This window comes from Ciconia boyciana, chromosome 1 (assembly GCF_034638445.1).
Source record: "Ciconia boyciana chromosome 1, ASM3463844v1, whole genome shotgun sequence".
NCBI lineage: Eukaryota > Metazoa > Chordata > Aves > Ciconiiformes > Ciconiidae > Ciconia > Ciconia boyciana.
Window position 1 is genome coordinate 144,831,372 of NC_132934.1, and position 22,432 is coordinate 144,853,803.

The following is a 22,432-nucleotide window of genomic DNA, read 5'->3' on the forward strand; positions in this document are numbered from 1 at the left end:
CTACAAGGAGACTTTCACAACATTTGTAGAAATCTATATGCAAGGAAAATGCAGGGAAAGACCTTATGACTGTGTGACAAGAGAAACATTGCAAAATATCTATAAAACGGAGTTGTAAATGTGCCCACCATGAACAAGGTTCGATTGGATCTTCTTGATGTTATCTTGACAAAGCAAGGCTTGTAGAGCTTATGAGATGGCTTGACTTGATCTGGTTTTAGAATCCAGCAGAACCAGGAGAACAGTTTCATTCCTTTAGAAGCTAGATTTGCATTGATACACAGTTAATATTCTAGATTTTGTAAACATTTCCACTAGATATGATCATCATGGATATATTGTAAATAATCTTCATCCATAAAGCAAACTATTTGAAACTCAGTAATGTTGAAAGCATTTAATGGGCTAGATTTGTCTTCCATTTACTACTAGTCTTCATGAATAGTCATCATGTACAGCAAATACTTTTAAAGTCTTCTGTTGTAACTTAAGATTTTTAAACAAAAGATCACCAATTCTGTTGTCTTACTTGCTGTTAACACACTAAAGAATAGCTCCTAAAATTTTGACTGCTTGTTTATTTATTAAGCAACAAATTTAAGGTTAGTATTTTAGAAAGATCTTCTAGAGTGTTTGAAAAAATATTTAGACTTCACATCAAGGCTTCCAATGATGGAGAGTGGAGGAAATTGGTGGTCAAGGCTACTGTTGCTGTTCTGCCAATGTATTTGTGTTGACTTAATACTTAAGTCTTATTTCTTCATATGAAATGGTTGCCCCTTTAGTTATCATACTGGAAGCTAAACTTCAGTTGGTTACCAGTGTCCAACCTCTGTACTCTGCCTTCTTTCTTTGCTTTGTCCTTTACCGGTGTACCCTGCTTGCAAGTTGGGAAGTGCATGACTTTTCATTTAGCTCTGTAGAAACCAGTACAGCTTCTGTTGCCTCTCCGTTTCCTGTATCAGCAATGATTTCATACTGATTCATGATCAACATAGTAGTGTTAGTTCAAGAGTAAGTCTCTATAGGAGTTCTACCAGAAATCCCATTGTTGGTTGGTAAATTAAAATTTGTGATCTTACTGACTGACTTGTAGAACAAGGTCTGTATCTTAAGCTTCCCGATTTCTTGGGTTTGCTTTACGATCTTCGGGGAGGGAAATCTCAAGCGAAAGCATAAGCAAGAAGCTGTCCTGCAGCTGTCACTGACTCAAAATTATTGTCTTGTGATTTCAGAGACTAAATTACATGTCGTGTTAGACTGTGGTGCTGGAATTAAAGTAGTGGTTGTACTTTCATACACCACTCATTCTAGTTTTGGAAATTATGAAATTCCAAGATATAAACGTGTTTTTGAAAGGATTAATTGAAAATTCAGTTCATGTCAAAATGATGAAGTACTGAACAGTTGGTACTGTGTTTAAATAAGTTGCTGGACAGTTATAAAACATTGTCATTCATGTTCTTTATACCAGATTACTCTGTCAACTTCTAAGTTAAGGTGACACAAGGTAAATAATACCAATCTAGAAATGACTAAGTAGCCAAAACGGCCTGTATGACTTTGAAAAGTTGCATAATGCATAACACTGGACTCCATTATAAAAGCTGCTATCTGCTGTAGGAAAATCTCAGTGGCATTCTGAATCAGCCTGAACTGATTCTTCGTTTCAACCTATTCTGCTATTCAGAGGCTTACCTTAGTAAAGTTACAAATGTGTATGTTGTGGATGTAGCTTCCTCTGTGGATAGTCTCTCTAGCATCATGGCTCATCTAAAATGTAAAAACCCAGCATCTTATTAGAGCAAGTGTGACTTTAATTTGTATAATCCATACTAGATAATTTTTTTATGTCTTTCTCTGTTTAATAGCTACCTCAGCAGCATCAATTCAGGTGTACCTGGTTTTCATGATCTGATGAATAGAGTCATCTGAAGATCATGAATAGTAAATAGGTTCCATCTGTAGAGCACCATTCCAACAACCTGTTTCCATTAAAACTCTGTTTATGCTATACACAGATAAATAAAATGTAAACTGATAATGTTTTCCCAAGATGGCAGGGAACATGAGAATTGTTCTGAAAGGAATATAAACCATCCATTAACTGTCAGGCTTCAATTTTATAGTATCTAGTGTTGACGCTTGCTGAAGTTAGTCTGCCAGATGCAGTTAGCAATCTAAAAAGGCCCATCCTATGTCTTTGGAGTCCAGGCAGTGTAATCATAGCAAGGTGACATGTATCTTATCTTGCTTATAATCTGATAACAGCCCATGGCGTGGTGTACATACATGGCATTCTTTTGGTAATGCGCAGAGAATCTGATCAGCCCATCCTTCCTGAGCTACCAACATGACCACGTATCTCACATCTAACTGGTGTCTTTTTATTCACTGTCTTGCTTCCTATTCACTGTCTTGCCTCCTTGCTCCTCCCAGCAACTGTGGAAAGGACCTCCAGGCATTGCTCTGTCTAATCCAAGAATACTCGAAAATTTAAATAATCATTAGAGAAGGCATGCACATGCAAGACTTCCATGTTTTTTAATTGTCTGCATGTTCTAGGGGGGAGGCTTTGCATCTTCCAAGAAAAAAAAATGCATCTAGACCCAGATTCACATGAACTGCCTTTCAAGGCCAAAGGATCAGTTTCTCCCTGTGAAGGTAGATTTCTTAACTACACAGTGACAACATCTAGCAGTTCATCAGTGTAGCACACCATACTCAAAACACTGTCAATAACTTTAACACAATCAGTTTGGGTAGCTGATAGCTGGGTATGAGCATAGTAACTTGATTCCTTCTGTGATCTAGACTTTGTCTCCCTTGGGTTTTGTCAATGTACTGCTGAAAAGGGACGACTCATCCAAAGGAGAGTTAGGGATGGATAAGTAATACTTGGTTATTCTGTCCAGCTCACAAGTGCCTTGTCCTCTTGTCCTCTTCCCATACAGAGCAGTTAGAAATGGGAAGTTACTAGCAAGAAGCAAGTAGCAAGTTAGATAAGTGTCTGAAGAACTGGGAAAACTGATTATTTGGGATCCCGTTAAATCCCTTTCCTTATGCATCAGTATAAGGATGGATAGGTTTCAACCTTATGTATCCTTATTTCAGGATAGAGTCAGGGGTTTTGGGAAATGAAAATAAAAAATCAATATTTATGAATTCAATATTGAAAAATTGGTATCAGTGGGTTTCCCCCCACCCCCAAGTGGGTCACCTTGTCAATAGATGTTAATATTCTTTTGATTGCTTAGGCAGTTATATGGATAAAAAGCAGAATTTTCTTTGCTACTCCCCATTTATTCTTATATTTTCCCATTCTCTAGACATTTAATGTTTTACAGTACCTGCTCTACTAAAATTCAAGGTCAGTAAATCTTGCTATGTACTGTAGTCTCCCGAGAAGGGGAATGTTTTGTTTATTGCTCATAATAATGTAAAATAACACACTTGGACAACTGAGACTTTAGTCCATTGCTATAAAGAGGATTTTCCCTCGCAAGGGCCTTATTGAAGACTTGAGCAGGAGTTTTAGAATTCTTTCCAAAGAGAATCACTATCATTCTTCATTCATTTATTTAGACTATGTCAACACTGGATGTTGCTATCTATAGTGTTAAGCAGAAAGGTACTGCAGATGCTACCAAGCCTGCCTAAGTTGTATTTTCTCACTTTGTAGGTCATAAAATCAAATCTGACTGAGATGGACATTGCCTTCTAATCTTTCCCCTTGGTTTTTACTCAGTACCTTGAGAACTGCTGTTACAACAATGATCCACAGGCTACCACTGGTCTGCAGGATTAAACATCTGCAGACTAGTGTAAATAATGCATCTACTCAAAGAGCATTATGTTTACTGAAGTGTGCATCTACTATTATGCAATACGTTTTTCAGAAATTGGGGTAGATTTCTTAGAAGTTCAGTCTGACTGTGGAGCTTTGGTCTGAGTTGGAAACCAAATAATTATCAATCAAATGTCTAATTATTATGCAAATAATGGGGCATATCTAGTTCCAGCATCTTTCAGTAGATCAAAGGCCAGGTATGGACTGTCTGGTCTAGAAATAACTCTTGATAATATTAAATAATGGTGATAGTCTAGTCACAAACTTTTGTGAAGACTGAGGAAAAAAATGAACCCAATATTTCAGGACTTTTTGTATTGTTTGCTTGTTTTCCTAGTCTAGCAAAGAATTGCTGCTTTCATTTGTCTGTCTTCTGGTATATTTATGTAATTTCTTCTTTGTCTTTCCTGCCTCACAGTAGCTGTGTTTTACTTAGCATCGTTAGCTGCTTGACTTATTTTTTAATATATATCTTCCTGAACTATTTGCTTGTACTAATAGTGCATTTTTTCCACTTTAAATATCTGAAATATATCTTTAGTAGTTAGTCACACTGTTTCATCTTTTTTCTATATTGATAAAGATGCTACCTTGCCTCAGTTATCTTAATTGCTCTTTTCTGCCCCTTGCTAATCAGTTTCTTTTGGAAAGGATTACTCTAGTTGCATAACCCTTTAGTTGACTGTTGTGGAGATATGACAGTTCTCTTTCCAGAGTTAACCCAGGAGCCACTCTAATTTCTGCAGCATCGCAGGCTGAGGGATTCTGTTAGGTTCACACTGTTGCCATTGGGTTTGCTCATTCAGCCTTATTTAAACTGCCTCCAAAGGCCAAACAGGCTTTCTGTCATCTTGGTTGACATGTTACTGGGTTGAAGACTGGACCCCAGCAACTAAGGGTTTAGCCAGCAACCTGACCCCAGGTTTTGTATGGCTGAATACATCTTATTACATATTTAACTTAATGCTTGGATGTTTTTTTTCAAAGACTAGAGGTTAGTTCCCCATAATCTCTTAGACTTTAAATCTACTGTCAGTGTATGCTTCTGACAAGAAATTGCATTTTTGTAGGCAAATGCTTAAGGTTTTTTGAGGTATTACTCAGGTTTCTATTTCCTCCATGTTACCCAAAATATTACTAATCCTCATCTTTGTCTCACTTGAATACTTTTGTGTTAAAGCCACATAAATATTACACTGCTGTTGTGTATGTTCAGATCTCTGTTAAAGTGGTAAACTCTTTAGCCACAGTCCCTTGAGTCAGATCCATTCATAGTGTATATCTTTAGCTTTGGAAGGAAGCTCTGAGCATGCATCTTCCCCTCTGTTTATCTAGCTAATAATAAGCTGTCCGGATACTTGAACAGCTTCATGGCTGGCATCCAGCCCTTCACCCAGGAAAGGATTTTGCCATAGCTTTCACTGGAGAGAATTCAGATTTAGAATAAATGTAACACTACACCTGAACACTCCTAGTTCAATCTGGGTGGAAGCTGACTTTCCCTTTCCCCTGTGGCTAATTCATGACTGAAAAGGTTAAAACAGATCTTAGGGGGTTCTTGACCACATTGCTTTACAAATGCTTATATCTCCTTAAATCCAGCAATACAAATTCTTTTCCATTCAGATGGTGAAAAGGAGGTGATTAATAGCTGCCAGTGTACTTACCTCTCACAATGTACTGCAACTAAATACTCAATTGCACATAGATTCTTAATTTATTGCAACGTGTGAACTTTTGACAACTATACTGCATACAGGTATATAAACGACCGCTAGGTTTGAAACCAGACTAGTGACAATAGTGCTACAACAATATTAGGCTAACAATAGGATTGACTTAACATCTACCTCAGGCAGTGAAGTAATATTATGACAACGAAATACAGAATATTCAAAATACTGAACATAATATGCTGGTTAAGTGGTGACGGACTCTGAGCTCCATTTGAAAAAAGAAGGGAAATCTGCAACTTTTTCCAACATGGAGTTCAGAACATTGATTTCTTACTGCGACTCCTTCAGCAGATTGGGGTGAACTGGAGCTCCAGTCTTTCAGGTTAGCTCTCCGTGTGGCAGTCAGTCATCTTAATGACATAGTACAGCCACCTTAAACAAGACTGTGAATGTAATAGTGAATGGGGCACACCTGGTGAAAAGGGGTGAAAATAGAAAGCAATTTAGGTGAGGAGATACCTCACCTTACTTTAAGCAAGCCCTATTTTGCCTAACCTGAAATGCAGTCTGCCTTGCAATACAACCTTCCTGACCTTCCCCAAACATCTTGGTCTGGAACGGGTATCTGCTGCCAGAGTAGGATTCTTCTCCTACTCTAACACCTCAGTCCTTCATCTCAAGTTCCAGGCATGTTGCTGTTGTGTGCCACGCATCCAGCTCCCTGCTGGCTTCCCTGTGGCCCAAGGGTTATCACAGGTTAGTTGATTTGATCTTCTTAAAAGACAGTGAATGACAGCCAGTTTTGCTTGATGCAGTTTGATAGTCTGGTCATGCCAACCACAACATGTCTGACTCTTGCCTTGTCAATTCCTTTCTTGTTCTCCCACTTCCGAAAGAAATAAATATCTTCATAACAAGTTGCAATAAAGAAGCAGGTGGGGAAAACTGGATACTAAATTAAAAACAAGAAAACAGGCTTTGTGTCATCATCTGCTTTCTAAGAGTGTATGATAAACTAAAAAGGATCCAATTAAGACCAATCATGTTTCACTAGTACTTTTTCATAGTTTTCTTTTCTTAATCTTACGAGGACATTTACTGTGGGTTTTAATATATTGTTACATGACAGCATGGCTATGAATGGATGAATAGGGCTAAAGATTATAGATAATACAGTGTGGAGATAAAATAATGCAGTCCAGTAAGAGAAATCTCAAACTTAGTGGTGAAAGAGTTGTTTTAGTGTTTCTTGGGCTGTGTACGTATTTGTGTAATCAAGAAAGTGGCCTTATTTAAAGCGTGAGGGATGAAAACAGAGTAAGACTCGCCAGAGCTGTTAGTAACTAAGCTTGTACATGACAAGGTACAAATAATAAATGGGCAACATACCAACATCTTAGAATTTGGGGGTTCTAAGAGTGTTCACAGCTTGATCTGGAATAGGAAGAGTTGTCATACCCATAGCTGTAATGGTGATATTTGAAAAAAACTTCATCAGAATAGTAGCATTTCCTAAAGATTGCTATGATAAAGGTATACCCATTTAAAATGTGAAAACTTCACCAGTTATCAATTAATGTACCTAAAACCATAAAGGAGGAAGGGCAGAAGGTCACTTTAATTTCCACAAAAGCTTATCAGATTTCTCTTTCTGAGAAGCTGATTGCTGTGGATTAAAACATGGCCTCACCCTCCCATACAATGTATTTGAGATTCAATAAACTGAAAATAGAGCAGTAGCTGACTCTAACTTTAGTGCTACTGAAATGTGACAGGTATGCAATCTAGTATGTGGATGTTAATGTTTATAAAACTCCTATTTAAGCAAAAGAAAAGTATCCTGTGAACTTTTTCCAGATTTTGTTACATCATTGATATTTCTAATGTAGCTTTTCTGTAAAACATAATTTAAAGCAGCATTTCATTGTGGTAACATTTGCCTCATTTCAGCTACCACTTTCTGCCTTAGCACTTGAATGCTTAGATTCTCATGATACAGTAACTTAGATCTAGATGAATGTAAAAAAAAAAACTATTTCATGAAACTGTGAGCCACTCTGAAAGTCTGTCTGCAGCTTTTTCTGTCGTTGCCTTCATTTTCCCAGCGTAACAGGGTTCCTGCTAAAGGACTGAAGAGTTAAAAGGAATTTAATTGCTGTGTAATAAGCCTTATCCTTTGGTGAGGTACTTCATTGAAGCTAGACAGTGAGTGTTTTGTGACAGAAGGAAAAGCTGAGGGGGATGGGAAGAGGAGGAAGCTACAAAATGACCACGGCTGGCCTCTCTGCATTCCTCTAACGCTTGCTTTTTTAAAATTGGAAGCTGCTTTTATAGATGCTCCTCCAAACAGGTTTGTGTTTTTCCATACTGTCCCATTTAGACTTTGGAATGCATGTACGAAAGGGCAGGCCCCCAAAGTGACTTTCCAATCTGTTTTTTGTGATTCCAGCCAAGTTCCCTTTAATGTATGGAGCAGGCGAAGTTGAGCTGACTCTCTTATAATATCACAGAACTCGGGCGCAGCTGCTGCTTTAAGTGGCACTGTGTGATAATACAACAGCTCTGCTATTTACTGGGACTCAAGTGCCTGGACTGGCACACAGAGACATTATATGAAATCCGAAAGCATGAGGATAAAGGAGATTTCTTTGCGGCAAGATCCTGATCTAAGAAAGGAGTTGGCATTGCTAGCTCGAGGATGCGATTTTGTTTTACCTTCTAGATTCAAGAAGAGACTGAAAGCTTTTCAGCAGGTCCAGGTTTGTCTTTCAGTTCTTATACAATTAAGTTGTTATTGTCAGTTGTACCTTCACAACCACGCAGATTGCAGGAAATACATGCAAGTTCTTCCTCAGCTAGCGGGATTTCGATAGTCTGTTCCATATATGATGATTTTTCTGTGTTTTAGAAGACTATGTAGGTAGTTTTCTGCAAACCAAAAATGAGGAGAGTTTACTGAAGCATGAAGCATAGATGAAGTACAATGTTTGCACAGCGGCATATGCAGTTGAAAGTTGATGCGCTTAATGCTATTAGACTTTTAAAGACTGTTTTCCTTAATCTGCATAATCATAATCTGCATGCATTTCCCCAGGGGTTTTAATTTACCTTTTACTGAAGGTAAATAAAATACACTGAAATAGGCTCTAACTTTACTAGAAACATTATGTTAAAAGGTGCTTTCATACTTACATGATGATCCTGAATTCCTTTAGATTATGTTTATTTTGGACTTTGTATTTGGATGAGATCAGTTGTTGCTATGTGGTTCACACGTGTGGCTCTGCTGTTTTGCAGCAGTGAGTTAAATCCACCATTTTAAACTGAGCTCATACTTGAGAATAGAAGCATTTGAAACATGTAATTAGAAGGAAAACTACTTACAGAGTAAATGTTCAAAGATATTATCTTTTGGGAGGGGGAAAAATGTACAACTGTTTTATTGGAGAAACTGAAAGTTGGTATTTCCTCAAACACATGTAACTTTAAGGCTTTTGGTGGTATGTGAAAGCATTCACTTTGTCCTTACCTCACCCTCACTTCTAATTCATGTACTAAAGGTGTATCAGTGAAGGTGTATGTGACTCTTTTTTTTTTTACCCTTTTTTAATTCAGGAAAGCTTAGCAGTTGAATGAAAATTATGTTATCTTAGGATTTCTGGCTTTTAAAATAATTCTAAATATAGCCTGCTACTTAATTTTTAATTCAGTGCACTAGTGTCCCTTTCAGGTGACCTTCAAGAGAGGGCCATAGAGCCCTATGACCCTAAAAATGTGTTAGCTTTCTGTCTTCTACATTATTATTTCAAATTTGTTTCGGCTGAGCTACATAAGCAATGTTTATTCCTTTGGGCAAAGCAGAATGCAAGTGCCGACCCTACTGTTTTATGCTATTCAGCCTAAACTTGTGAGTGAAAGGATTTTACAGCTTGAATCTTTTGTGCTGAACTGGAGACAGAGAAGGAAAATTGTTGACTAGAGACAGCAGGAAAAGAAAATACTATCTTAATTACCTAAAAGTAGCACTATCAGTTAATATTTAGGCACCTCAGAGCATGAGGCAAGTTTAGTCTAGTCATGGCATCCTGTTGTAAACAAACACACTATTACCTTGTGTGGTGCCCCTTAACTTGATCCGTCTTTCATCAAATGATAGTTGGATCACTTGCACTTTTACAGGGCTTTTTTCTGTTGAGCTAGAAAACATCTCAATGCAGTATGGTAATGCATATCTACTAGCAACTGAGTACTTCAGAAAACAGTTTGTCTACTCTGTAGGGTTTTTTCTGTTTTAGCATGCTGCTGGCTATAAACTTACACTACAGACAATGAACAAATACTTTTCATTTTTAACCAGACTTGCACTACTTAGGTAAATGGCAATTATAATATATGTTAAACCACTTAATTATATTACAGACAAAATTCTGTGGGCAAAACAGACTTAATAGGAGTATAGAACTAAAATCTGATATCTGTCTCTGCTCAACTTGATATCAAGTAGTTTATCTGAGGTTCCTTTTTTAAATGGTACTTCACTTCAACTTCATGACTTTAAGGACACCTTTTTGAAAGTACCTTAAAAAAACAAAATATGAGTGCTGATAACTGTTGGTATAGAAGATGGACATTCTTTACCTGACACTTCATGTTAATGTTAATTTCAAGTTGTCCTCATGGGTTAGGTGCATTTCAAATAATAGCTATTAATCTACATAATCATTGAAGAAATTTCATGTTGATATTAAAGACTGCTTAGAGCTTTTGTAGGGTAACTTGAAAAATTTTTCTCATTTCAGTTGCTAAGCTTCATTGCCATTGTAGTTTACAACCTCCTATACCACTGTAATATTGGCTTTCAGATGGAAGAGTTCATGAATATGATGTAAAATTAGAATGCTAAAATCAAGCAGAAATGGAAGTCAATCTATTTTTCTATACTTTTACTACACTTATTTTTCATATCCATGCAGTTTCTAGAACTTGTTAAACAAATGGCAGATTCTCCTTAAGAGTTGTAGTGCTATTAAAGCTAGCCTCTTAAAATAAAAAATGAGTAATGATGGTGGATGAGATAACATGTGGCTCAACATCTGCTCTGAGGTGGGTTGGAGTGGCTGGGTCTTCCACAGGTTCTAGGAATTCTAAGGCAGTGGCTTTTTGCATAGACCCATGTAAGTAATCTGTGTAGGTAATCCCCTGTCTTTTGGAAGGGGTGGTCATTGGAGCATAGCAAATCAAGTTTCATGAAAATCTTTAAATAGACGACCAGTAGTGAGGTGGGTGGCTGTGGAATGTGGTGGAGCAGGCTGTTCCTCAGTGGTTGCATTTATTAATGAAAATTGATAAAACTGAGCACAATAGGGCTTTCTGGAAAGATTGGTTTCTCAAAAGTAAGAAAAAACAGTACGCAAGTGTTGAAATGTTCTCTATTACTTTAGGGAACTGAATTTTTAAATAGATAACTCTGCATAAAACTCAGGGGAGCTTCAGTCTCTCTTCTCCTGATGTTGCCTGTTAGAAAGACCTTTCTTAGGTAATTTAACACCTATGGAATATAGTGAACTGGAAATGCAGCACTTAAGAGGCACCATGTCCATTTTGCTCATCAATATCTCTGAAACTTTGGAGGGAGAAGAAACTATCACGATGTCAAATGTACTGGCAACTTAAAGATGTGAACTGAAAGGCTTATTACCTGCTGATAGCTGAGCAGAGAGTTTTAGTCAACAGCTGGTGACATCCCTACCTGTCAGAGCTGGAATATAAGCGCCTCATTACCCAGGCTATGTGAGGAAAATACATCTGAAGTTGGAAACAGAATGATAACAGAATAAAATGCATCTGTGTACAGTGACATGCTTATACCCATGTAACTCAGTGTTAGCTAAACTAGGTAAATAGGTATTTTTTTGCTACTTAGAGGCCACGTCACCTTGTAGAACAGTTGAGTTCTAACTTTAGAACTAGACTGTTTTAAAAGTCAAATAAATTTGTGCTGAATATGATGATTTAAAAAAAGGAAAAAAAAAAAAGAAAAGCTGGCCTAAATCTTGACTTAATCTTCTGAATGTTAGTGCCAGAACTGAGTGCTGGCATATTTTCTGATACTTCTAATGCACCATGCCTTTATCTGCTGTTACTACTTGGTGATTCCTGTAGTTGTATGTGTTGCACCTCAGTGTGGAAATGTAGAACTGCTAGTTCCATGACCACCTGTTAATGATACTAAATGCTGCTTAGGCATGCTATTTATGTCAGCTGGATGAGAACTTTTCTTCAACTTCTGCAGTGCCTCACAAGATTGGCTTTCTTTCTAAGTGAAGTAAGTTTAGACGTTAGTGCCTCTTGATCATTTTTGCATTCCTCTGTTACTGAAATGCTTCATACATGCCTGTGGCACGTTCAAGACTGTAATGAATACAGAGCCTGTAGGTGCTAATGTGTGCTGGGCTGGTGTGTGGTTGTGCTGTAGTACACTGATTCTTCCAGTCATGAAGATAAAATTCCCATTTCTGAGGTAAAATGAATTTTAAAAAACTTAAGCAAGGCAGTTGGTTTTACAACTATAGTCACAGAAGTAGGTTGTGTAATAGATGTCTCTGGCAGCCCAGCTTTCCTATTAGCATCAATTTTCTAATTTAACATCATTTGGAGACCTTTTAACACCACAGAGCGAGGACCCAATATCCATTTTTACATAATAGTTTTACATCAGGCACACAAATGCTTTTGTTAAAGAACAAAACCCAAGTGTTAGCGGGGGCAGGGGGATAGAAATCTCATTCCGACTGTAGCTAATAGTTATGCTTGATGCTAGTTTGCTGACAGAATGCCAATTTTCTGGAGCAGGTGCCAACATTTAAGATATTTTCATTCTATCTAAGCTGCCTGCTGAGACTGGCTAGTTAAGATGAGAGGTTTTCCATAAATGGTCCATTGCTAATGGTTTGCCAGGTCTTAAGCTCTAGCCTCTTAAAGGAAGCTGTAAGCAAACTGGTAGCTGTTTACCACTTCTGCAATGGAGACTCCTGGTTCGAGCTTAAAATGTATGGGCTGCCCTGTGGTAGCAGCTTCTTTACCTGCTCGTGGCTGGTAATAAATTTATGCAATGGGTACTGTTTCTATAGAAAAGCCAATATGGTACAAGTTTGTTACAGCTTACTTTACTTGCATGCATGATTTAAGAGTCTAGATGTCAGTTCCCTCTGCAGCTGTTTTTTGACCCAACAATTCAGACATTGAAGAGTTCTGATTTATTTATTTTTCCCTTGGAATAAGAGTTTCACTAGCCTCTTCTCCATTTTAACATACTTCCCATACCTTTGTAATCATTAATGCTACTAATAGTAGATGTTCTATGACTGTTGATGGTAGTACTTGGTATGCTAGAAAGCCTGAAACAGTTTGGCACATCTTCATATAAAATATCCTTCAACTTTTACAGGGTAAGAGGGATATGAGACTTTCACAGTTGTCCAAATCAGAATTTGTTGGGGCATTGCCAGACAGAATGCTTGCTCCAACTGTTGACTCTGCAGCTCAGTAACAAGGCTGAGCTTGTTGATATTTTTCTTCTTGGAGTGGATTTTTCCGAAGCTCAATTGCATTGAGTGATTGAAACTTGTTTTGTTGTAAACATGGAAGGATGAGAAGCTATTGCAGAGTTTAAGAATTAAGTGGATGTCTGTCTTAGCCCTATTTATTACTTTTGATGTTGAACTGATGGCCTGTCCTGACAAGGGCTGTTTTCCGTAGACAAATGTTAGAATTGCCTCAGGTGTAACTGTCAGTTTTTCCCCATTAAAATGATGTTTAGGCAGTCATGACTCCTTTGCAGGTAGTGAGTCCCCGTGTGGTCCATTGGCTGTGTACAATCAAAATGATCATGTACTAGGAGGGTCTTACCAGCTTGTCTGCTGAAAACAGTTGGGGTAACAGAATATACTGGTAAAGAATAGGAGTACTGATTTAACCTACGATTGGAGTATTTTCCGAGAAAGCTACAACTATATGACAAACTGGGTATGTTAGTGACTGGGATACTTGATTTGATGTGATTCATAAAATGGAAGCTGTTTGACAACAACTCACAGCCAGTGACTAATATTTTTGCACCATTTCTGTCTTATCACAAAATGTAGAAAAAGTTGCCTTTCACAGGGTAGATTTTTCTGAAGAATCTTGCTGGTTTTCCATTTTATAATGTGTACCTTTTTCCTTTTGTAAATTAGCAGGGCATGTGGAGGAGACAAAAAGTATTTTCACTGGTCAGCCACAGTGAACTGTTAGAGCTATTCCTACCTCTGGAGCCTTTGGTAAAAGTTTTGCCAACAAATAAAGCAAGTTACTGATGGACATGCATAATAGGCAAAGGTCTCTTGTGCTCATGCTTTTGAGGGGGACGTAACTACTTCTTCCTTTTTCCATTCCATCCCCACCCCAGGGCATTTCTGAATAAATCATTAAACTCTTTCTAAGTGCGTAACTGGAACTTTTTTGATGCTGAAGCTCTATGCAACTGTACAAAAAACCAAACATATGCAGCCATGTTTGGAGGTGTTTCTACAGCAGAAATGCATCTGCAATAGTGTCCTCCAGTTCCCAGCAGGACTGCATGATTTGTCTGTCAGCTATACCAAACTGCAAATCAGGACAATCCTGGTATTTCCAAAATTAGAGTTGTAGAACTTGGATAAGAGACATGTTAGTGCAGCATATATATATTACTGAAAGTGAGGAGATTGGCTTAGGTATCATGCAGAAAAGTGATGCTAAGTTATCTCAGAGGGAGAGTTCAGTCTTCACTGAACTAGTAAAATTTAGTTTTTGACTATTTGAAAGTTTTCTAGTGTTTGCTTGTTTATTGCATGTAATATGACTTGTCTGTGGTGACTGTTTACACATGCTTTTAGTTGAATGTGTTTTTAATTTTAATATGCAAGATGATGTGTATGGAATGTATTTCATAGTTTCAGGTGGAAGCTTTTCCTGGATGCCGCTACCTACCGTCTCCTCCTACATGAGAATTAACACACTATCCCAAATAGGTTTGCGTAGATGTTCCAAAGTTTGCATGCTCTGCTGAAATACTAAGGCTTCAGTGGCTTTCTCTTGAGGCACATTTTGGCTGTTTAAATATGGCTTGGTTAAAGGGGGAAAAGTTACTGATAGTTGTGCCACTATCAAAAGTTTTTGAAATAATTCTTTAAGCTGTAGTAAGACTTTCAAGACTATCCAGTGATGGCCTTTACTAAAGCAATTTCACTCAAACTGGGTGAGGTGTTTCTTTCCCTAGCTATCATGCAATTAGGAGTAACTAGCTGAACTACTACTTACTCTGTTGTCTTGAGAATTAAAATAAGGGGAGAAATTAGCTTCAGGTAGCAAACAACTAAATCTTTTTTACCTCAAAATCAGAGGTTACCATACAAATGGTATTTCAGTGACAAAATAGACATGAATTCTAGTTTGTTATTAAGCTGACTTTTCCAACATTAAATTATAAAATTAATGTAGATTCTTATCCCTGCCACTTGGTAGCCAGGGATACTCTAGAAGGATTGGTATTTTGCTGTTGAAGTTGATGTTTGCTCTCAACATGGATCACATTACTAGTGAGTTACTGCACTAAAGGTACAGTAGAATTTGATACTCGGTGATTTAAAAAACCCAAAACCCACGCAAATCAGCTAAGTCTTCTGAGCTTTCTATTTGTAGTTTGGCTGCCAGTTGCCAGACCAGGAAGGGATTTGCCTGACTCAGGTTGTCAGTGGACAGAAGAGGGAACAGATCAGTTAACTCTCCGTTTGCTTTATCTCAACTTCCAGCAACATTGTCTGCACTCTGAACTTCTGAACACAATGAGCTTGACATATAGTTAAACCAAATATTCAAAAGGTTTCCATACTTAGAGCTGATTTTGTATGCTTATAGCAAATAAGAAATGGAATATATTTTTAGGCCATGGAATGCTAGTTCTAACTCCATCATATTCCTCTGAGTACTTCTGCAAGTTGTAGTGCAAGTCTAGGGTCTTCTTCCTTAGACTTCATTTTTACTGTTGTAACATGAAGAAGGATCCTGGACTCCTGACTGCTCTAAACCTCACTGAATCTCTTTTGATTTGCTCATGGAATTGCTGCTTGCTAGAACATGTCTCTAGAACAAGAAACTCAGGGCAGTTTAATTCTGCCAAAATGGGACAGAGCAGTGTATGGCTCAATCTCGAGTAAAGTTGGCTTAGCATTGAGGATTATCATTTGCATTGAATCACAAAACCAAATTACCATAGTCTTTTGCACAGAAATAGGCTTGAGAGTAAACTGCCAAGAATGTGCATAAATTAGATGAATTATAGCCATCAGTCTGTGTAAAACTGACATGAGTGCGCAACCTGGCGCGCAGGCAGGAGGCTCCCAACGTGTTTGGTCGGAATTTGAAGGTGAACACGGAACTGGTAACTGGAACACAGACTGCATGGGGAGGGTTGTTGAACCCGGCTCCCTTGTGTTAATTCAGGTGACCAGTATGTATAAAGTCAGAAACAGCATAGTTTGAAGTACTTTTTTTCTTCTAATGTTATATGGCTAGAACTTTATGGAAAAGTGTATTAATTTTGCTATTTCCTTCCCCTTATTATAGTGCAAATTTTAAATGACTACAGACCAAACTGGATCAGAGAACTGATCTAAGGCTAACAGCAAAAGTAAGCTAGTCTAAAACTGCATCAGGGTTAAAATTAATAGATGTTTATCTCTTACTGTGGAAAGAGGAGCATGTGTGATAAAATTAGTATCTATAGCACATCCAAAAACAGCTGCTAGACAGTGACTGAAGGATAGCAAACTGAAGTCTGGGATAGGAAGAAGCAACTGGGACTAAAATGTTTATTGCCAGAGGAAAGACTTATGCATATATACCCTGACACCTGTCTTTAGCATAGGTTCATTCTCTGTAGGTGTCTCTGAGCTTGATCGTTCACATATGTCTTAACTTTGTTAGGCAAGATGAATCACAATCTTAGCATGGTTTTAAGCCTAATGTAAGCTTATTTCAAACAATACTGCCACAGTATGCCTTTAATCTTCCTTATGTTATCATCAGAGCCATGTTGCTTCTAAGTGGAATCAGTTGTGTGAGATGGGATGAGGACAAATAGGCTTTTTTAAGTTTGCTTTTTAAGTGTCTTGGTGACCTGAGGCAACTCGCCATACTGCTTCACTATCACTAGTACTGACACACGCGTCAGTAAATGCTATATACGGGAGTGGGGGAAGATGCAGGTGTACTGTGGTGTAGCTTGCCTTATGCTGTGCTGTGAAACTTCATTATTAAGCTTTCAGATTAAATTACTGTTTTCAAGCTGTTTTTCAGGGCAATAGCTAGATTTTAGATAAATCTACCTTGGAAAAAAACAAATTTTGAAAGCTTTAAGTTGTCAAAGGATTATCTTTCATAGAGGAAAAAATACTGTTAAGCGTATCAAGCTGAATGGGAAGTGGTACAGCCAGGGAACTCTTGGAGTAATAATTCTGTCTTTTTAGTTTGGCTAGAAAGAGGCTACTGAAGAGCATACAGAAAACAAGGAGAAAACATCACTTCTTTAACTTAGATAATTGGAAATCTGAACGTCTACCACAAGGTCAAGAGAGCTGGTGTTACCAAAGAGGTGTTTCTCTGGGCTTGCCCTGAGGGAAGTTCTGGTAATAAGCTTACTTTACCTATCCAGAAACAGATTTTTGAAGGCAGTCTAACACTCCAAAATATTTGACGTGTTGGAACAAATTTTTCTAAATTAATATCTTTTCCTTCCAAATGAGACTGAACCCTTTTCTAGACAATAGTAGCATAAATCTTTTACCTGGTGTTTTCAAGATTTAAATTCCATAAAACTACTGATCCATGTCACTTGCTTATCTGGAGGGAAACGTTGAGCTTCACAGCACAATCATATAGATAGTAAGTTAAAGTAGAAATATGCCTGAGACTTTATTGGTCAGACTTGGACTGATGGCTATAAAAAGAACAGAGAGACGGGAAGGCTGGTCAGGTACTCCTTTTGAGCCTGCTTACTGATAACATTTTCTTACATTCACAATTACCATTTAACTTTGATAGGCTGTAGGACACCTTGGAGTCTGTAAGAACTTACTGAGTTTAATAAAGGAGATATACTTGTCATTTAAAAAAAAATAGTGTAGCATAAGCTTAGAATTTTCAAGTGCATGTGCTAAACAGCATTTGGGTCTCATCACTACTATCCTATTGCCCTTTGGGTCTCCATGTTGACTTCCTTTTTCTGTTGTGTATCAGGGAACTTCATGCAATATCTGCTTTTGTTGTTGGGTGGTTTATGAGCATTGTACGTGGGTGGTTGCAGGGATATTAAGATTTAAAAGCCTGAATAGCATACCTCTGCAGAAAATCCTCTTAGCTTATTATGCACTTTGTTTTACCCAGGTAATGTTAGCATAAAATGTGATACATAAGAATGGAAGACCCAGTCTATTGAAGAACTAAGAACTAGATTAACTTATGCATTGCACATGTGAAAACTATTGCAACATTCCTTTTTTTTAATTCCCTAGTTAAAAAAACCTAAGGATTTGAATCAAGCTTTTAGCTATTCGATAGGTAAAAATCTCTTTATACTATTTTCAGTATTTAATGCCATTTTATTTGTTTGGGATTGTGGTGTATCACTTCTTAGTAAAAACTTAATGTGAAGTTGGCCGTAAATGTGAGCTAGAAATTTTTTTGGGACCTATTGTCTTGACCCTGTTGTATGTATTCCATTGACTTTTTTCTAATATGGACATCCTTATGGAAATTCATGTCAAATAATACAGCAAGAGCTGAACGCTAACTCTGTAAATGTTTTAAATGTTTTTTTCAGAGAAACAGGCATAACAAATGTTGGTGTCAGATGCTAAAAAGCATCAGTGTTTCTGAATGAAGTTTTCTTTTTCTGTAGTTGTGTCAAAACAATGCAAATATCAAATTAGTTCAATGGGCTTGTGTCTTAATCAGTAAGCTGCCTGAAAATATTACATTCATAAACCTATTTGCCTTGTTTCCTTTTCCAGCAAGTCCTTTTTAAATGAGGTTTCACTCATTTCCGTTTGAATCCACATATTCAACCCCTTTGTGGGGTCCAGTACTACTGGGTGCAGATGTAGATCTAGACTTGACTGAGTATACAGTCTTAAAATATCTGGATACAAGCACCCCCTTCCTTTTTACTTCAGAAATACATCCTGTTGTTGAACAACTCTATCATAGTGTCAGCTCTTCCCTTCTTTCATTTGAGAGAGAGGGGGAAAGGGCACCTCATTTTAAAATCCCCGCTGTCTTCATTTTTGCTTAGAACCAAGTTAACTGCCAAGTACAACTCATCTGTTGGTAGAGATAAGACAACTATCTAGCCAGAAGACTGAAATTCTCTCTTTGGAGTGAGGTGTATCCATGTTCTCTGGTATTTACTAACATATCACTATATTGTAATTATAATAATGGTTTTATTTTCCATTCACTAGCAACAGCTGGAAGAGTATCTGGAGAGTTGCAAAATAAAATTTTCCCTTTGAACAGTGACCCCATTGGGATATAAATTCCCACTTCCTCCTTTGTAACAGTCAAGGCAAATAACTGTTGGATAAGTGTGGACAGTCCTTAGGGTTGTGTGTGTCAGGAATGAAAACTGGTTATGTATTAAAGGTTTTCTTGAATTCTCTTATAGACAAATCTTATGTTAAGTTTGTTTACATTATTACAAACAAGGAATTTTCAAGGAATCCTCACTTCCTGTCTTTTACATAAAACTTAAACTGCAGTGGCAACTTTACAATACAATTGCAGATTCTGGACTTTACATATAGTTATTGCAAAGGCTAATGTGCCATTCAGTCCTGACACTGAAGCACACATCTGCTTGTACAAGTTATTTTCAAGCTTATACAGCTGTTATCCTTTCCTCCAAGCATGTTATTTTTTTTTGGTGCTATTTCTTGGCAAGTTACAGTGAAAATCTTCATTTACCAAACCAGTCTCTTTAGTTCTGAATCTGTTGCTTAACTTCTCCCTCATAATCGTGGTCTGGAACATGTTTACAACAGATAAAAAGATAAAAAAATAAATAAATAAAACCCCTTTATTGAATAACGCTTTTAAATAACACCCAAGGAAGTTACACGTACTAGGATAGATCTTACTACAAATCCTGAACTGAGATCTTCACATCCATTTAAGAACAGCTTTTAACCTGGGCTAATGGAAATCATTTATTGTGTACTCTGAGGTATCTGAAGTAAATTAGTAGTTTCTGAGAAAATATAAAGTTTCTGATGAACAAATAGTTCCGTCGATAGCCTTTCTTCTCTTGGGACCTTTTCCAATGTAGTCTTCCCTCTGCCCCTACCTTTCCTTTTAAAAGAATCTTTTTTTTGTAATCTGAGGCTCTAAATTTTCCTAGCTGTGGATTTTTAAAATGCCCTGTCTGTCTCTACTACATTTTCTTGAAATACTGATTTACTTCATGTTACCTGAAACATTCAGGGGACATTAGTAGTCTGTAATGGACACTTAGCCTTTTCTCAGATGAGGCACACCTCATCGGGCATCTCTGAAGAACTGGAACACCCACTGCTTTGGTGGCAATTTGAGCAGCTCATGTGGGAGTGGCTACCCAGGCAGATCTTGTAAATGGGGAAATTAAAATTGATTCTGTTAAGTTTGAGATGCTAAATTTGGTTCTGTTAAGTAAAAGGTGGTTTGATTGCCAGTGCTTAAAAGCATGTTAGCTATCAGATTCTGTGGTACCAATCCAAGAAACAGGTCTTTAGTCTGGTTTTGCATAGGGTAACTGCTAGGGCTCTCCTAAAGTGCTGATGCTGGGTTTCTAAAATGAAACAAGGTGTTAATCCAATTATATACATTATTTTTAGTCCTGATTGTAATGTTACTTAGAGAATAAAATGTTGCTATGTTTATTCTTCCCAAAAGTTTGGAGGAAGTCCACGGTTGGAAGGGATTTTTGATGCCCGGTGGCACTCTTGTTCTGAGCTCGTGCCTCATTAGCTGGACCACTAAACTAATGACAAGGTATCAAAAGTTTTAATTTACAGGATTCTTAGAAAATTATAGGTATTTACTTCAGGTGTCACAGATGCAAGGTAACTTTTTCCTCTATGAAATAAAACTTGTAACTCCATTGAGGTACTTCTGCAGCTGAGAACAGAAATGCTGACTCAAATGTAGAGGAGGGGAAAGAAAGGTTGATTCCGGCTTTTTTAGCATGTGTAGCCTTCCAGTAAAGGCTTCTGGGTTGGAACCCTGCAAATTAAAATCTGCTGTCTGTAAGCACCTAGTTCTTTCACTGACTTAAGGAAGGATTTCGATTGCGGTTGGAAAGCTGGGTATCTTTACAGGCACTTTGACAAAGGTGATAAGGAGTAAAATTAGGGTTGGAGTTTTTTGGGGTGTTTTTGGGTTTTGTTTTTTGCCCCCAATTCTGGTTGGAAATGAGAGATGGAATTCAGGATCTTGAACATATTTAACACTAGGATGAGCCACCTTATAGCATTAACCATTGTTTTTTACCTTTGAACAGTGGCCTTGGGATGAAAGACTTCATGTTTAATTGCTAATTTTGAGTTGCCACATAACTATTGTTACTTTGCTTGTTATCTTTGTTTCTCTGCCTTATTGGACTTTCTTTTAGAAACGAAGTACAAGGTAAATTCTTCTTTACTGAAGCTAAATGCATTTAAATAAATAATATCTCTTGTTACTGTTCTTGAGAAACAGATTTCTAAGCTCTCATGCCATAAGTGTGGATAGTTTATCAAAAAAATCCCTCTGCAGGAATCATTTACTACCTTTATAAAATCAAGCATTTTTTAGGATTAAAAAAAAAAAAAAACAACCCAAACCATCTTCACTGTAACTAAATGAAACAGATTGGTGATTTGTAACAAAGTTGTCATGGTTATTTCAAAAGTTTGAAGCTGTAAAACTAGAAATATTTCAAAAGTACATTCTTTCATGACCTGTCTGTTAAGCTAGAAGTTGAAGTTTTTTCTTCTGAAACTGATAATCTGAATTATTTCAGATGTCTCCAAGAAGCTGTCTAGTGTATTAATCTTAACTTGATATGTTGAAGACTGAAGTTGTTTTTATTAAATTTTTAACATCCTAGAAATCTTTCTAAATGACAGTTTTTGGAAATACTCATGAATTTTTCCAATGTGCTCTCATTCTTAAATAGCTTATTCAGCCTATCATCAGAAATCTTTTTGAAGGTGTGTTGTAACATACAATACCAAGAGATTCAAGTCATCCAAAGCTGACTATTATACATGATTTCATTATACCTGACTGTCAAATATGTATTATGTGTTTAGGTTCAGACAAAGAAGGAAGAAACTTTGCCACCATCACTTAGTCAAAACATTCCAACTTTCTATTTTCCTCGAGGATGTCCTAAGGAAAAAGTGAATATAGATGCTGTGATTGCCAAAATTGAGAGAACTTTCTCTGAGTTTCCAAATGAGAGGGCAACGTTAGAAGACATGGGGAAGGTTGCAAAGGTGAGAACTTGCTGGCTGTCTGCTTTTAGTACTGTACACCTATGGAAAGGAAACATGAATTCTGTGTGCTTTGTTTTCTTGTATTATGTGTTTTCATCTCCTACATGGTAGTACCAGTAAGACATCATATTCAACATTGATAGCACACTTATGTGTGGAAATCTTTGTGTTAAGTATGTCTCAAATGGCCCTACATTTTGCTTACAAAAAGAAATGAACATTAAAACAAAGCTTGAACTATTTTTTTTAGTTGCATAAACAACCAAATATTGAAGGGCACTTTGTATGTTGTTCTGTACTGGCCAATAGACTTAAGA

The 22,432-nt window shown here is 37.3% G+C and overlaps 1 protein-coding gene across 2 annotated transcripts in view; it reads left to right on the top strand.

Moving 5' to 3' along the window:
- LOC140646132 (serine/threonine-protein phosphatase 2A regulatory subunit B'' subunit beta-like) overlaps nucleotides 1–22,432 on the top strand; it is a 52,658-nt gene that overhangs the window by 9,356 nt on the left and 20,870 nt on the right. For both annotated transcript variants that reach the window (XM_072849573.1, XM_072849574.1), the window contains exon 3: nucleotides 21,930–22,115. In XM_072849573.1, the coding sequence (XP_072705674.1) occupies nucleotides 21,930–22,115 (186 nt within the window). The remainder of the gene's footprint in view (nucleotides 1–21,929; nucleotides 22,116–22,432) is intronic.